The sequence below is a fragment of the Macrosteles quadrilineatus genome, unplaced genomic scaffold (assembly GCF_028750875.1).
Source record: "Macrosteles quadrilineatus isolate MER2022 unplaced genomic scaffold, UCM_ALF_1.0 Scaffold_9__3_contigs__length_116548681, whole genome shotgun sequence".
Taxonomy (NCBI): domain Eukaryota; kingdom Metazoa; phylum Arthropoda; class Insecta; order Hemiptera; family Cicadellidae; genus Macrosteles; species Macrosteles quadrilineatus.
The window spans coordinates 32,794,636-32,810,640 of NW_026542602.1; the positions used below are offsets into that span (position 1 = coordinate 32,794,636).

The following is a 16,005-nucleotide window of genomic DNA, read 5'->3' on the forward strand; positions in this document are numbered from 1 at the left end:
AGTTTACATAGATAAATGTTAAGAAGCAGACAATGTGTGCTTGGGTTGGTAGTTTCGAATAAATGATCCTACTCTTTACAAAAACATATTCAAATCGCCCTTCGAAATTCCAAAGAAATAAATAGATCAAGAACGATGCAGACACTCCCACTCACTGCCAATGAGTTTTGTGAGTTATCTCCGATTGTCAGAGGAGTTGAAAACTCCAAATCTAACTCCTCCACATCTCTAGTAGCGTTGAACTCCCCGCTTGGGATAAACTGTAGAATTCCAGGCATTGCTAAGAAAACTACCACTATATCTATAACATCTCTTTATCAACTACTTTGCAAAGTGCATGTGTTCTACAGTCGTCGAATCGTTCACAGAACAACTAGAGCGAAAACTTATTTGTTAAATATTTTTTATGTAAAGTCTCCTGAAATACCATGTTATTTGAGGCTATACATGCATAAAGCTAAAGTTTTCTCATAATTGCAGAAGCGACATGGGCGTGAAAGCAAAATGTATATATATACAGTATGTTCAATATCACGCAACATACAATCTTATCTTATTAGCATATTGTATGTATATATTGTATATATATAGCCCCAAAAAAGAGAAACCCGAATGAAAATTTTTAATCAGAGCAGTAAAACAGTAACCATAAATATTGTTGAGCAATCACCAATCATTATTTGGGGCAGTTACTGGAATTATTTTATCAATGGAGGTAAATTACAGTTTATACTTTGTTTTAATTCACCACCATTAACTACAAACAATTATAAATACATTTTAAAGTAGTTTGGAGGAAATAATATGACAACCATGTGATACTATATAGATATCACCTCCTTAAATCCTTAAAATAAAAGTATCAATTATCTGTATTTAGTTTATGTTGTATCTCAAAAATGTTTGATATACAAGTGAACTCTAGTTGTATAAGCTGACCTAAAAAGAAGTCCCTAACGTAATATAATTCAAACATTGATGAGCCATATATGCTCTTGGCGTCAAAGAAAGTTGGGTGTTGACTATTTAACACCTAATAACTAGATTATTTATATGAGTTTTATACATTTCTGAATATCACGAGGATTTTCAAACTTATTTAGGAATAAGGTTCCCAGTGACTTACCGGAGTGCACTGCCAGTGCCAGGTCGGAGCTCGAGAGAGAATCGCTACCCTGGTTACTGCTTGTGCTGTTGGGTGACTTGAGCTCCTTAGGTGGGCTGGGTGGCTGAACCCGGATGTTCGCCGTTGATATTTCAAGCTCTGATCCAGAACTCATTTCGGAGCTCACTTTGTCCAGAAGACGAGCAAATGTTACCTTCTTCTCTTGCTTCAGTTCTTGGGAACGAGCTGAACCATAAGGAAAATATGTCATTACTATAGGTTGTCATTAATGCTGAGAATCAGATTTAGATACACGCAATTCCAAGATTATGGCCAAATTTGCATACATCCATTGATATTATTGTAAGTCAAACTATTTAATTATGGATAGATTTAAAGTACGTTGCTTCATTTTTAAGATACATACAAAATAAAAACTTAATATTCAACTTTATATTTAGTAAAAAACATTAATTACCGATTGTTTATTTTTAACTTGTTAATTTAGAAGGTGGTAAAATCGACTTTGATTAGAAAATTTAAAAATTGAATTCATGTATAACATATTTATAGATATTGAAAAAAAAACTTCAGAGTAGCTGCTACAAAAGTTTAGATAATCAATACATTTACGTGTTATGCATACGTTCAAGTGCTCCGGCTTAAGTATATAATGTGTGAAATGTAACTTTTTAACTCAATAATTTATCAGTTTAAACAATTTACTTTGAGGTTTAAGAGATGTACTTCAACCATCGTGAGACTATACGTAGTATAAAAAATTGCCTCCTACTGTGTTTGGGCTTAGAAGTTACATACTACAGACAGTTTCATAAACATCTTTTAGCAACATCGATATTTCTGAAGAACTCACCAGCAGCGGCAGCAGCTTGGGCGGCAGCGGCGGCATCGATGGTGAACGAAGTCTCCTGACTGATATAGTCTGCTCTCTCGACCTCCAACGACGACCCAGTCATCAGCACACTCTCCGCAGAGCTTTGTCTTCGAACTGCAGGCGCCACTAGGTGTTGAAGGATCATCTTCTTCTCCACTGCCGCCACGTTCTTCTTGGTTGGCGTCGAGTTGACCCTCTTCTTCCGTGGTGAAGGGGATCCTGTAATCAAATCGAAAGTTGTTATATCGTGAGAAATATTTAAAGTAGAATATTAAGTGGAATTTAAGAAAAATGCATACATGATGAGTGTTGGTCGAACTTGCAACTGTGTTACTGTGTAACCTATAGATATACAGCATATTTTACTACACTGTTTGCTATGCTCTTTAATTGGCTATAAAAGATTTATGTTTAAACCTTATTTTATTTGAATAGGATAATGTTATTGTAAGGTATTTCACTTATCTCTGTATAGCTTGGTTTTTTTTTTAGTTTTAATATATGATTTGATTTATAAATGCATTGCATATGGCTTCATTATCTCTCAAGATACTCAGCTTAATGCTAATCAAGTATGGTATTTATCAAATATAAAACTATAATGTAACTATAAAATAAAATTGGTATGTTTAAAGTTTGTATGTACAGTATTCGAATACATTAATCCAAGATTTAAGATGAAAACATGTGGAAAATCCCTCATTTCATTCCAAAACCAATCAAATAATGTTGACTCACACACGAGTGAAAGTAATACTATTCATTTGATAAAATACCAAGCCAAAAATTACCACTAGCTATAATAACTTTTAATTTCTAATGCATACTATTGGAAAGTACGCAAGCAATAGTGAACATATCCATGCGAGTATGCATATTGTGATACCAAAGTAAACAGTTTCAAACTTAGCTCTCAATATTGTAGAAAGGCAATATTAAAATGGAAACAACTTATAAAATTATCTTACATAGCCAAAATCAATAATTAATATAAGAAGGGTGGTCATTTTTGCAACAAAAACTGACTTTTTAAATTAGGTGTACAACCTTTCTGAAATTTGTAAAATGTCGATGTTGATCTATATCTTTTTTTATATAATATTATTAGATAAAACATATAAAAGTTTATGCTTTCTTAGTATTTTAAGATATTGGAAATCAGTTTTTGTGGCCAGAACCTATTCTTATAAAAGATCATCAATGAAGGAGTACCACGTACCAACTAACTTTATACCATGACTCAAGTAACCCAACAATAAAAAAAAAACACAATGCATAAAATTCAAATTCCCTGAAAGTGCAATTGTACATGTGCAGAGAATATTCATGCTTCATTCCGTGACTGAACGGTGCATCATCAAGATCTATAACCTTTCACAGATCTAAAAAGAAGTCTTAAAAATAAGCAGCTTGAAAGTCAGGCAGGCAAGCGGTGAAGGGAGAGCAGAGTTCAGCAAGAGAAAGAAGAAGGAAGAAAGTCCCTTTTCGAGGATTTTAACTGCTTCTATACCGAAGTGATAATCAATATTTTACTATCAAAACCTGTTACAAACCATCTAGTCCGAGCTGCTCTACATATAAGCTTGTCACATTTTCATACCCGTTAAGTGTTAATAGTCTTTCATAGACATAGAATCAGAAAGTGTATTTTTTCAACAAATGCCAAGAAGCTTATAAATGGTGCCTTTTAAAGGTGCCTTAAACCTTTGATAAGTTTAAAAGAAATTTAATATGATCAGATTAATTTAATAAATAATCAGCTATATTTCTATGTGTAATTTTGCCTTACTCAACACACACTATTATTCTGTTAAAAATGCTATTAAAATGTTTGATTAATTAATTTGATGATTATGATATGCATTATGTGTATGCATTGCATATGATTACACATTGAGTACATTTATCAACTTTTAAGGAAGCTTGCTATGATCTGTGTGAACATCATCTATAGAAACAGATACTATTTTAAGAAGGTTTGCTAATGGAAAACATATTATACTACCGGGTACCATTTAATTGATTTGAAAATAGTATTTTTTATATACTTTGGAAATATAACATTGCAGTTTGAGGATAAGCTATTATTCTTCATTGAACTTTTTTATTCCAAACCAATTTCATATCTGTGTAAATGGAGTGAAGTTAGTGCAAGAAAATGACTTTTTTCAACAGCTAATTTGGTGTTGTTGATCATTGGGTTTCCTTTATTAAACAACTATCCAAGTGTTGGTGTAAATAATTGTTTGAAATGCATGATCGCATACACTTGCTATGTGTATTTACAATATTAGTTAACGTAAGAGAGAAGATTGGCAAATGATTGACAGAAAAACCATTTCTCTATACGAAGTCGAGAAGAGAAGAACCAAAAGAGGAGTCTGTGTACAAGGCTGAGAGATAGTGAAGGGTCGTGAACATTTACAAGGCCGAAGTCCCGTGAGGTGAAGACCGGGACTGGAAGTTTCTTACTTCTCGAAGGTGGTTTAAGCAAATCGTCCAAACTAAAGGTTCTGGCTGTAGGAGCGTGGGCGGGAGGCACCAAGGGGCTGGTGAGGCTCAGCAGAGAGGGTTTACGGATACCGAGTCGCCCGAAGAGGCTGGCCCTTGGTTGGGCGCCAACACTTGGCGCCTGGACAGGGACTGGCACAGGGTTGGCGGAGTAGAGCGATGACGAAAGCTGATCTCGTACTGAGGCGGTTCTGCTGGACATATGACCTGCACACACCATGTAGGTACGGATAAAAAATACATTTACATTTTAAATCTTTACAATTAAAAATATACATCGAGTTGGTTGTTTTTTCATTCAAGAGTAAATTTAAGTATTGTTAGTGATATTTGTGTTTTTTCGTGTCTCCCTTTTAAATTAGATCACTTTTACATTTAAGAAGAAATTTATTATTTTTTGGGGGTGAATGGATTTTGAGGTTGAGTTGGGTTTTGAAACCGCTGGTATCTAGATTATAACATACTGCAAATCAATATAGGTAAATTTCGTTTTAAATACATCACAACCAGATACTTTTCTATACTCTACGTAAACAAAGCTTATATAAAATGAAATTATAGATTCGCTTTTAAACTAAATTAATTTCTTTCACTGAATTCTAATAACAAAATGGCTGTATGCATTAAAACCATTCAAAAATCAACCACTGAAAGTAATATGATGTGTTGTCTCCAGTAATTTTAAAGAGTTTTGAATAAGAAAGCTCACAGTGACGATTGCGGTCTGCTTCCTCAGCTAAAAGCTTCTCCAGTTTCTCGGGGAAGTGTCTCTTGGCACACCAGAACAGACCGAGAACACCAAGAACTACGGTGACGGTGATAAGTCCCAGCCAGAAAGGTTCTTGCAACATACGCTGAGACAGCGGTTTGTAGGGTATGTGTAGCATTCGTCGCTCGCACCGAGCTCCTAGAAGCAGTTTAAAGGATGTTTACAATGTTTAACAAGATGTGGAAAACAGCTACATATCAAACTGTTATGTACAGTGTGGTTGAACAAATGATCCCAAATTATCATATTACCGTATTGTTTGAGGATATGGTTTTGAGCTACTCACCTTCCCACCAGGCGTGACAGCGACAGTGGAAGGAAGAGTCAGGTCTTTCTATGCAGTCGCCTCGGCCCTCGCAAGGGTTGTGCGCACAAGGGTGAAGCTTTGTGTCACATGATTCCCCCTCATACCCTCTGTTGCAATGACAGCGAAACCCAGAAGCCGTCAGCTCACAGCGGCCAAACAAGCAGGGGTCTAGCTCGCATAGTGTCAGTGCACAGAACATTCCTAGATAGAAAAAATAGAAATATAAAGCATTTATATTAGATATAACGTCGGTTTTTATTTAAAACATCCTCTCTAGTCAAATTGATTGGAAGATTACTCAATGTGGTATTAGGATTTGTTAAAAATACAAATTTTTATTATAAAATTATATTTTTTAAGGAGGAAAAAACTGTTGCTATCACGAGTACGTGGAGTAAAAAAATTAGATGTAATTCTTTAGACTTATTAATTTTAATAGGTGCTAGATTTTACAGCTAAAATATATTTCTACAAATTATACAAACAATTTTAAATATTCATCGCTTTGAATTTAACGACATGTTGGAAATGTTCAAGATCACAATCAATTATCAATCATTGAGATGGGGACGCCACCTAGGTGCGACTATTTTAAAATGAATATTTAAAAATATTTTTTTAAAGTTATACAGTCTTTACAGTAATAAATAGTAAAAATATTAGCTTAAAAATATTTTGTTTGTTAAAAATGTGTTTCAGCTAACCATTAAAATCTACTAGGTTCAAAGAACAAAGCTAATTTACATTTTAAAATTAAATTAAACATTGTGTTTAGAAGGTAATTAATTACCTGTGAAATATCCAACGCACTGACATGACTTCTTGCTACTACTACTGACACATTTCCCCCCGTTGAGACATGGGTTGGGATGGCATGATTCGACAGAACTTTCAGCTGAACCTTGCAGTAGCTTAGCCTTGTAGTTGACATCTGGAATAAATAAAACTATATAAAACAACATGTTTTTGGCTCTGAAATAACCATCCACATATTTTGTACGTGATCAGGGGAAGACCAGGGAACAAATCTTCAGTAAATCTCAGGGTCCATTTTATATTCGAAGGCCCAAGCTAGAACTTTGGCGAGCAATGGGTGTCTGCGAGAGGGTTTACAATAAGGTATCTAGATGTAAAAGATATAGAGATATAGATGTCCTTGTGCGTTGCAATTTCAAGTAAATTGCCTAAGTCTTTAGTAAAAAGAAAACGTAACTAAGAGTCCTCACCGTTCCTGAGGGTCACGCTGACGTTGAGTCTGACTCCTGCTGCTCTCATGTCGTTGTTAAGCTGACGGACATGCAGAGTGTTGAGGTAAGACGTAATTGCCAGCGGCGGCACGTCTCTCTCTGTCTCACAGAGTCGCCACCAGGTGCCGTTGCTGTCGGCGTAGTTGTCACGTACCTCTATCACTCCACGTCCTTCAGGGCAGACTCCCCTACCTTCACCATCCTCTACTGCAACAACACGGAGGGGTCACAACTAAGCTGTGTTTGATGAAAAATAAACATTGGATTTTTATATAGGTTACAGATCAATCTTTAATGATATATTTGGGACATATTTAAGCAGTGTATATATAAAATATAAATATAAAGTGTAAGATTTTTGGCAAACCTTTCAAATTGCTATTATATACAACATTTTCACCAAGTTTGGAATCTGGAATACATGTATTGCTCAGGTGAGGAAGCAGCTGATACACAACATTACCCAACCAGTCCTAGGAAATCCCAAAGTTAAAACCAACAGAAAACACTGGCCAGCAGAAAAACAAACTTTAAAAATTATGATGTATCAAATTACGAGTACATACAACTAGAATAAACAAAAATGAACTTTAATCGAAGGATTGACCGTGAATTTAGCTTGCTATCATGGATAAAACACAAATTAATGTCATGTATAGTTTGAGGAATTATGAATATAAGTGATTGGAACGTTCTTAAGAGTTTCAAAGAATCAATTGGATACAAAGCTACAAGATAAGATAATTTTACTAAAGAAATAAAACTTAAAATATCTCCATGATATCTAAATACTTAACAAATCCATGCATTCGTGAAAAAGGCCTTCTAACCATAGCAAGTTCTTGTTCCATGTTAACTGTATCTACACAACGTTGAAGGTTACTTACAAAAAGTAGGTTCTGCGCGGTAGAACTGCAGGTGGATGGACTTTCCTAGTGGAGCTACGAGGCGGTCGGTGAAGTCAATGCCTGAGGGTGGGTGGTGAGGATAGTTGACGTGGAGAAGGTATCCAGAGGAGACGTTGGTCAAGACTATGATACGATGGTCGACCACTGTGTGAACTGGAGACAGGCATAAACATAACATGTAGTTATACATTTGGAATGTTTGTATCATTAGAAGACTTTTATGATCCTTCAAAAGTTGACAGAACTATGACTGGAAAGTTACAGCTATTTAATGAAGAAACCATGCTTTAATGGAGAATAAGCCGCTTTTCCTAAGCAGTAGCAAAAAAAGAAATATTGTTGAGCAAATTTACTACACTCTAGTAAAACAGTTGAGGAGGAAGTTGTGATAATGTGTGCATGATCTACCTAAAACTCAGAATACTTCTTTCTGTTTTAAAAAAGTAAGTTGGCTACATACTCCTTTCTCATATTCCAAATATTTTACATAGTAAATAAGTCAAATCTCAAAAACATTCTTCCCAAACAAATAATGTTTTACCTAGGTGCCTTTGCATAAGAGACCACAGAACAAATATGGAATCTGTTTCTAAGGGACCCAGGTCTCTTTAAAAATTATTATTAATAATAAAAAAGAATCAGTATGCTTTCAAAAAACTATAGCAAGCTAAGTAAGGTAGCAGCATGAAAAAGCTACTAAGGCCAAAGGACTATCAAGTAACTACTTACTGTCTTTTAAGCTCTTATATCTAAGTTATAAACATTTGTAGTATAATGTATCATTATGAAAATAGTCTTTACCTGATTTGTAGACAGCCTTAAAGCCTCTTCCTTTTGGAGCATCTCCAGTCTTGAGCTTCAGTTGCAGTCTTTCGCCCTCTGAGACGAACACCCCGTCGGAGAGGAGTCGGGATGGATGTATATGGGAGGGATGGAAGGAGGAAGAACTAAAGGGTTGGATCAGTGGGAAGCCACCTCCTAGACTCACTTCTACACTGGACTCTGGAGCTTCTACTTCGAAGTCTGTGATTTGCAGCCAAACCCTTCGCCCGGCTGTGAATAGAAGTTAGGAAAATTAAAATATTTGTTGAACTAAACACTCGGTTGAAGATCTTCCATAACAGATGTTGATTGCAGCAGTTGTTCACGGGTGGGTGCTTCTGAAATAATTTTTCTAATATTTCGGTCTTCGGTTTAGACTCACCACCAATCACCGTCACCATGTCTTGTACCATGTCACCAGAAGGCAATCCCCTTTTGGTACCGAACTACGGCCTGACTGTATTTCGACGTCGGTTCACGGTACCAGTTCTTATTCAAAGAACAGTAATTCTGTACCGATAATTACTGTTAAGTACCGATGCATAAATATTTACAACATCGTGATAATTGGCATTCTACAATTGTTGCGCTCGAACTAAATTTAATATTTCTTTCTCACCGCAAAGGATTTTTGTTTTAAGGGATTGTGTGATTTTAAACTAAGATAAATAAATGCAAAATAACCAATATGCGTGAATAAATGTTTTCTCGTAAATGTTCTCCGCATGATTTATAAATACATGTTAATGTTATGAAAATAAAAAAAAAATGGTGGAATATTTTTGAGAAGACCATCATTTGTGCATTTAAAGTTCGCATGAAACCTGTGTATAATTCACTCCATTATAAAAAAGAATACAATTTTAGACCTTTTGGTACACAGTCTTCTCAAAAACCATTACGTATCACATTTGAAACTTATACCTATAATGTCTGCTGTTCTGAATTAAATGAGGGTTTAGCTGACCACAAGATCCCCGTCCGTAGAACGAGCTCACAGCTATTACAAAAATAAAGTAACCCTTTTTAAAAGGTAAAAACCACAAAAAATATTATGTAAAAAACTAAAAGTTGAATGAAGGAATAAATACAGAAAATAATAAGGTAAAAATAAAGCTATGATATAAAATGGGAAACTCGATTTTAGTTGTTGTGGATATCAAACTGGGTTTTATGATGCATGCATATTTTCCACAAAATGTTAGGCAATGCTATTTTAACGTCTGAATGAACTGATTAAGTAATCTTTCGATAATCACACAGTAACGATTCGGTAGGGTCAAAATTAATTTATGAAGCTTAGTGGTAGTTACGCTCCGGTAGATTATGAATGGTTGAAACCAGAAATTGAATCATGAGTTAAATTGAGATTTTATTTAGTTCCAAACATTTCCGTTTTGCTCACTAATTATATCCCTAAAACATGATAATGTTTACAATTAGGAACTAAATATTCAGCCCAGAGATAGTTCTCCTGGTAGACCTATCGTTTTTGTTTTCTACAAGTAGACATGCATTTAAGGTGGGCTCATCAAATAGGTGGGTTCTCTGCCCATGTGTCACACGTGGATGGTGGTGTTTGAGTCCTGTCATGCAGGAAAAAATGCCGTGCTAAAACCATTTGACTAGTCACACTTTATATGACATATTAAAACAAAAATATCAAAATCATGATCGAGGTATAGGTTTTATCTGTACTTATTTGTATAGGCCAGTGACATTGTGTTAACATCCAATAACATGGAACCCTCCAATCATCAACCTGCCAGTATCCACTCGTAATTTAGCAGTCTTGTTTAAAAAATAATTTTCAATCATAGTGTAACAAATTTTCATGTGATGGTTTGTTTGCTAAATCCCTTTAAATTAATAAGTCACATTTGTTGTTACTGTGATACCTTTTACATATACCAGCTTAGCTAAGTTTTAAGTAAAGTAAGAATGATAGATAAGGGTGATTATTTGTGTGTACCATATGTAAAATTATCTTAATCTGTGGGAAACCTCGTTGCTGATGTTCAGGAAATAAAACTAGCAGAAAAAAACGTAATGCCACCAGCATTTTTATACATGATCTTAATGATTGACTGTTAATTCAAACTGTAAATGACATCCAAAGCTGGTCTGCGCACAGTGTCCTGGCTATCGAGTATTGACTTAGATAAACAGGTTCATTCCTTATGATAGTGAATCAAAGCCTAGGGAAAATAATAAACCTGGATAACGTTTTGAACCATCAAAATATTAACATATGTTGATTATGGTGAACCAGGTGGATTAAATAAAATAATTTAATAAAATACTTTACATAGGCTAGATAATATTTATCAGATTATATCTAAAGTAACTTACCCGGGGCCAGGATGGTGGTAGAACAGTCCAGATGATCTAAGAGGAAGTGAGGGTAATTAGGTGACACGAGGAGTCCTTCCTTGGCCGTGAGGGTGTGCAGAGGACATCCGCTAACGTCCACACTGTGCCAAGTTAGAGCGAAGCCACTTCCTGAGACGGAGTAGTCAGAGTGGAAGTGGACTGTCACTTCGTGTCTTTCCGATACAAAATTCATCCTGGAGCAAAGTAAAAAAAATGTTAGAATATTGCTAGAATAATTTTATCCTAAATGAGTGACCAGGATGTGATCTTTAGGTTTATGAAAGTAACTCAAGAGGGATGCTCGAAGTTGTATAGAAAAACTAGTTTCTTTCTTTCTTTTCTTGCTGTCTATGAAAGTTGCATTTCACAAGAGGAATTAGAAAGGGAAGTCCCCTTTTAGGGAAAGTGGTCTATACCCATATACTTTTTGGGCGTGCCAGCATTCAAATTTGTACCTCCCGCACACACGTCCGAGACGCTAACCGCTAGGCTAGCAACACTCCCATGTTAGTAACTAATGTTTGCGAATTCAGTGAGTTTATTGAAAGGAATGAAATTTCCGATGAAATGATTAAACAACAAATGATAAAAAAATACCCCTGCCGCAGCAAACCTGCCGACTAAGCGAATTTCCATTTGTTTGAATTGATTTTCAATTAAATATATTTTAATATTATTATGTTTAACGAGTACCTAGGTTTGCTCCTACAAGAAAACTAATAAAGTGTGTTTTTTTAGTAAAATATTGATAGCTTAGTACAAAATAAATAAATTTGCCAAGTTTGATCAAATTATATCCATAAACAAGCAAACTACAACATTTGACAATATTCTCCACAAGAATAACATGGGAATTTTAAATTTACATTTTTTTTAAAAATTTTTTCCGTTACTAATAACCGAACAAAAATACTTTTATATACTAAATTATTTGGTTTTTTAAGCTCTTTAAAAAGGTCTAAAGAGAAAAAGGGAAATTTTGTGTTTTGAGGGTCAAAAGTGAGAAAAACCAATTTTTACCCCATCAAACCCCCCGTAAAGCCCCGTTTCCATGGTCCGATCATGCTGGTTCGCAAACTCATTCAAGTTTATCCCGCTTTACACCTTTAAACCAAATTTCATCAAAATCTGACAAAAATTACTCAAGTTATCGGTTCATGGACGTACAAATTTGAACGAATTGTGTTTTTGGCCTCTGGGGACATCAAAATGAAAAAGTAAATCGGTCCCGGGTCTAGGTCTTACCGTGCCACCTATGGCAATAGCTACTTCCCTATAGGGAAATTCGCTAAAACCAACACTTATAATATTAAAGCTTTCTATTTCTAATTGGCATATTTAAGATCTAACTCTATAAACACTAGAGATGTTTAAGCTCTATAAACTAATATTTGCCAAGTCCTTGGGAAGAAAGAAACAGCTAGTACATGTCAAAAATTAGGTTATGCAATGCATCTAGCTCTGGGTCTTCACCAATCACTCAAAGCCATGATTAAAGTTTTACACAGTTACATCCATTAGAGCCTAGAGCGTAGAGAGTTGTTATAGTACTAACCTCTCTAGAGCTGCGGGTGCATGTCTCCCACAGAACCTGCGTCTCCTGGGCGGATCGCTTCTGCTGTTGACGTCCTCCAACTCTACGTAGTCGTATAGGCAGTCCGACTGGGGCTCCAGGTCCAACCGGGAGAAGCGGAAGACCACCCGGGTGAGCTCTGGGGCGGAGACTTTCACCCAGTAGTCCAAGTTGTGGTGGTATGGAGCAGGAAACCTGGGGGAGGTGAGCCGACCTTCTGTGGCGTTCACGGTGCCGTTCAGGTTCAAGCCTTTACCTATACCTGTTACGATTGAGATACATGTATTTATCAGTATTTGTTTGAATGGAATCGGCGACTTAAAAATTTTGGATGATAAGGGAAAAGTGAAAGAAGACCGTAGCAGCCAACCTACTCTACGAACGTAAAATAGGAAATTATATATAAATAACAGGATTTATAATTTTAGTAAAACATTTCAAATCCCTATATTGTTATGAACATATGAACTGCCAAGTTGAATCGCATTTGAACTTATAATTTAACCGATGGTTGATGGCTTAATTTCTTTACCACTAAAATGTATGATATATTGTCATGTTTATAGACCATCTACTGTATGTGTGTGGTAAAAATCTGTAAGGATACCGTACCGTATAACCTTTTACAATAGTAAAAAAAATAGTTCAAATTTATATATACACACAACTTGTCAACACTAATAAACACCGACAAAAACAAAATACAATTTGTAACATCAATATCAAACTTAAACTGCTTAGTTTGAGGACGGATCCATTAAATGGTTTTTATCGAGTTAGGGAGGAGAACGAAGGATTAATCTGGAGAGAGAAGTTTTACAATAAGTCGACACAGATTGAAACATACGCCGGAGACTCGTTAATGTCTGTAAGCCGCTTGCCATCATCATAGCCAAACTTGGCCAGTTATTCCCTGATGGTGTTATTGGAGTTGTTACTTTATCATTGCAAACATTGTGGTGATCTTTTGTGGGGCAGAACTTTTCAACACTCATGTGTGTTTCGAATCGTCTACAAAGTTTCTTTTGGGATTTCACATATTTAACGTGTTTGCTGGAATTGCTTTTGGACAGTTATATATTTAGTGACTAGAGAAAGAGGATAGTTAAATTGAAAACATATAGATTAGGAACATTTTCAATCTTACTTAACCAAGATAAATGAGATAAACGTATATTTTTAAGTATATTATTTTCGAGTAAAAAAATACTTAATTTCGAATATTAAATGTATTGATTTGAAAAGAGTCAGTTTAAATTAATATACTCGTAAAAAATATCTTTTAAAGAACATTTTATAATGGAGCTAAACTAAGAGTATTTAGTTATAAGGCAGCTTTGTTATCCAAAGAAATATACAATCGATACAATGTCAGTGGCTCATTGGAAGAGAGTTTTAATTTTCTTCTTAATCCCTCCATTTCTTCATATCATATTATTATTTTTCTCTTAGGGTACTTTTTCTTTTCGTCTTTAGGCTACAGATTTCAATAGTTTCATTTGGTGTGACAATATTAATCCCATGACCTACCTTCTTTCAAATGTGATGTCACACTTTTCAACGTCATTCGATAATGTACTCCATTTTCATTCTGGGAAGTCTTTCCTTTTCTTGTATCATATAGAACATACAGCCCTCATGAATTCTTAATAATAAGAATCACTTCTCTTCAAACATGTAGCCTACCTTGACTCTCCTTCTTGCAGATGTAGCCACCAACGTTAGCACAGAGTTGAGGCTGCCAGTAGAGGCTGCTGGGTAACATATGTGCTGGGGAGGACAGCCACTGGAGACTTAGGCAGTTCAGAGTGCCCTTTGCACCGGTGTCAGAAGACAGCCAGGCTGAAAAGAGACAAGAGTAAGTAGCCAAGATAGTGAAAAATACATCGAGAAGTTTTGAAAAATAATATTTTCTGACGGGTTATGGTCATTACTACCTAGAGAATAGCCTTTTTTATAAAAAAAATATGACATAATTATATAATAACCATTTTTTTGTTTCTCTGATCTTTACAAAAAGTACTGTCTGTGGTCCCGGAACTTGATCTTATCATGAATAATAACATACATTATACAGTAACAATAACTGTCCTATAGGCAAACCTATTTAGTAACTTTTGTATTTAGGTCATAAATAAAAATAACTATAATCAATTACATTTCAAAAATACAATCAATTGATGTTTTACATTAACAAGTAGCCTAAATGAATCTAATGAAACAAAAAAGCATTAAAAATAATTTCGAAACAATTATTTACAATAGCTTTCATTGTATGCCAATCACAATTACGATGTTTTGATTAATCAACTAATTGAAGAACACAAAGTGATAAATTATCGTCCGCACAATAACGGATCGTTGAAAAGACAAGCTATTGTGCGCTAGCAGTAAATAACCGCAATAACGAGACGGGCCTTTCTGACGCTTATGTTCATCACGGTAATTTATCTTGGGACAGCTGTATTATTGTGCTTTGTAATCACTAGTTGGGTTAGGCTGTTTTTGATTGTTTCAAAGGAAATTCTATTTGCGTGGTTTTAAAATTACAAATACTAACCTGTATAATAGTTAAGTTAGTGTTTGAAACGATTAACAAAATTAACAGTACAGCGTTATTCGTGAAAACTTGCCTAGTATCAGTGTTGGCTATTACACAAGTATATACACTAAATTATTAAAATCTTTTCAAGCGAATGACAATGCGATAGGTACCAATGTAAAGAATCAAAATAATTGCGGAAATGACAAATAAAAAGCTAATGATAAAAAAATCAAACTTGTCATATTTTGCAATACAATTAAGACATTAAATTAAAAAGCTGGATCAGTTTCCTGAGCAAATTCTATTATGAAGTAAACCACCAGTTTGCAAAAATATTCCTTACTCTAATGAAATACAGAATCTCAATTAGGCGACTCACCAGTATAGGTCATAGGAGTGGAATCCACCCAGTACCAGTTGTCTAAAGCATCTTGCTGTGCTCCAAGCCAGTAAATGGCATTGGTGCTGTACTCTCTGGACGCTCTGATCTTGGACACTATGAACCTCTCCTCGTCCGGGCTGTGAACACTAGCCAACTCCGCCTGTGAAATAAGCAACAATCAATATAGAAAGTATAGGGGGCTGAGCCCCCAGCCAGTAATTGGCATTGGTGATGTACTCTCTGGACGCTCTGATCTTGGACACTATGAACCTCTCCTCGTCCGGGCTGTGAACACTTGCCAACTCCGCCTGTGAACATAAGCAACAATCAATATAGAGAGTATAGGGGGCTGTGCCCCCAGCCAGTAATTGGCATTGGTGATGTACTCTCTGGACGCTCTGATCTTGGAAACTATGAACCTCTCCTCGTCCGGGCTGTGAACACTTGCCAACTCCGCCTGTGAACATAAGCAACAATCAATATAGAGAGTATAGGGGGCTGTGCCCCCAGCCAGTAATTGGCATTGGTGATGTACTCTCTGGACGCTCTGATCTTGGAAACTATGAAC

The 16,005-nt window shown here is 35.5% G+C and overlaps 1 protein-coding gene across 1 annotated transcript in view; it reads right to left on the bottom strand.

The window, feature by feature from the left end:
* LOC129003315 (uncharacterized) overlaps positions 1 to 16,005 on the bottom strand; it is a 298,914-nt gene that overhangs the window by 13,232 nt on the left and 269,677 nt on the right. The window contains exons 40-53 of the mRNA XM_054431607.1: positions 15,435 to 15,597; positions 14,197 to 14,352; positions 12,493 to 12,772; positions 10,917 to 11,131; positions 8,544 to 8,795; positions 7,722 to 7,895; positions 6,814 to 7,041; positions 6,378 to 6,518; positions 5,567 to 5,788; positions 5,221 to 5,418; positions 4,300 to 4,718; positions 3,048 to 3,051; positions 1,980 to 2,219; positions 1,127 to 1,351 (exon numbers count right to left, since the gene is read on the bottom strand). Of these exons, the coding sequence (XP_054287582.1) occupies positions 1,127 to 1,351; positions 1,980 to 2,219; positions 3,048 to 3,051; positions 4,300 to 4,718; positions 5,221 to 5,418; positions 5,567 to 5,788; positions 6,378 to 6,518; positions 6,814 to 7,041; positions 7,722 to 7,895; positions 8,544 to 8,795; positions 10,917 to 11,131; positions 12,493 to 12,772; positions 14,197 to 14,352; positions 15,435 to 15,597 (2,917 nt within the window). The remainder of the gene's footprint in view (positions 1 to 1,126; positions 1,352 to 1,979; positions 2,220 to 3,047; positions 3,052 to 4,299; positions 4,719 to 5,220; positions 5,419 to 5,566; positions 5,789 to 6,377; positions 6,519 to 6,813; positions 7,042 to 7,721; positions 7,896 to 8,543; positions 8,796 to 10,916; positions 11,132 to 12,492; positions 12,773 to 14,196; positions 14,353 to 15,434; positions 15,598 to 16,005) is intronic.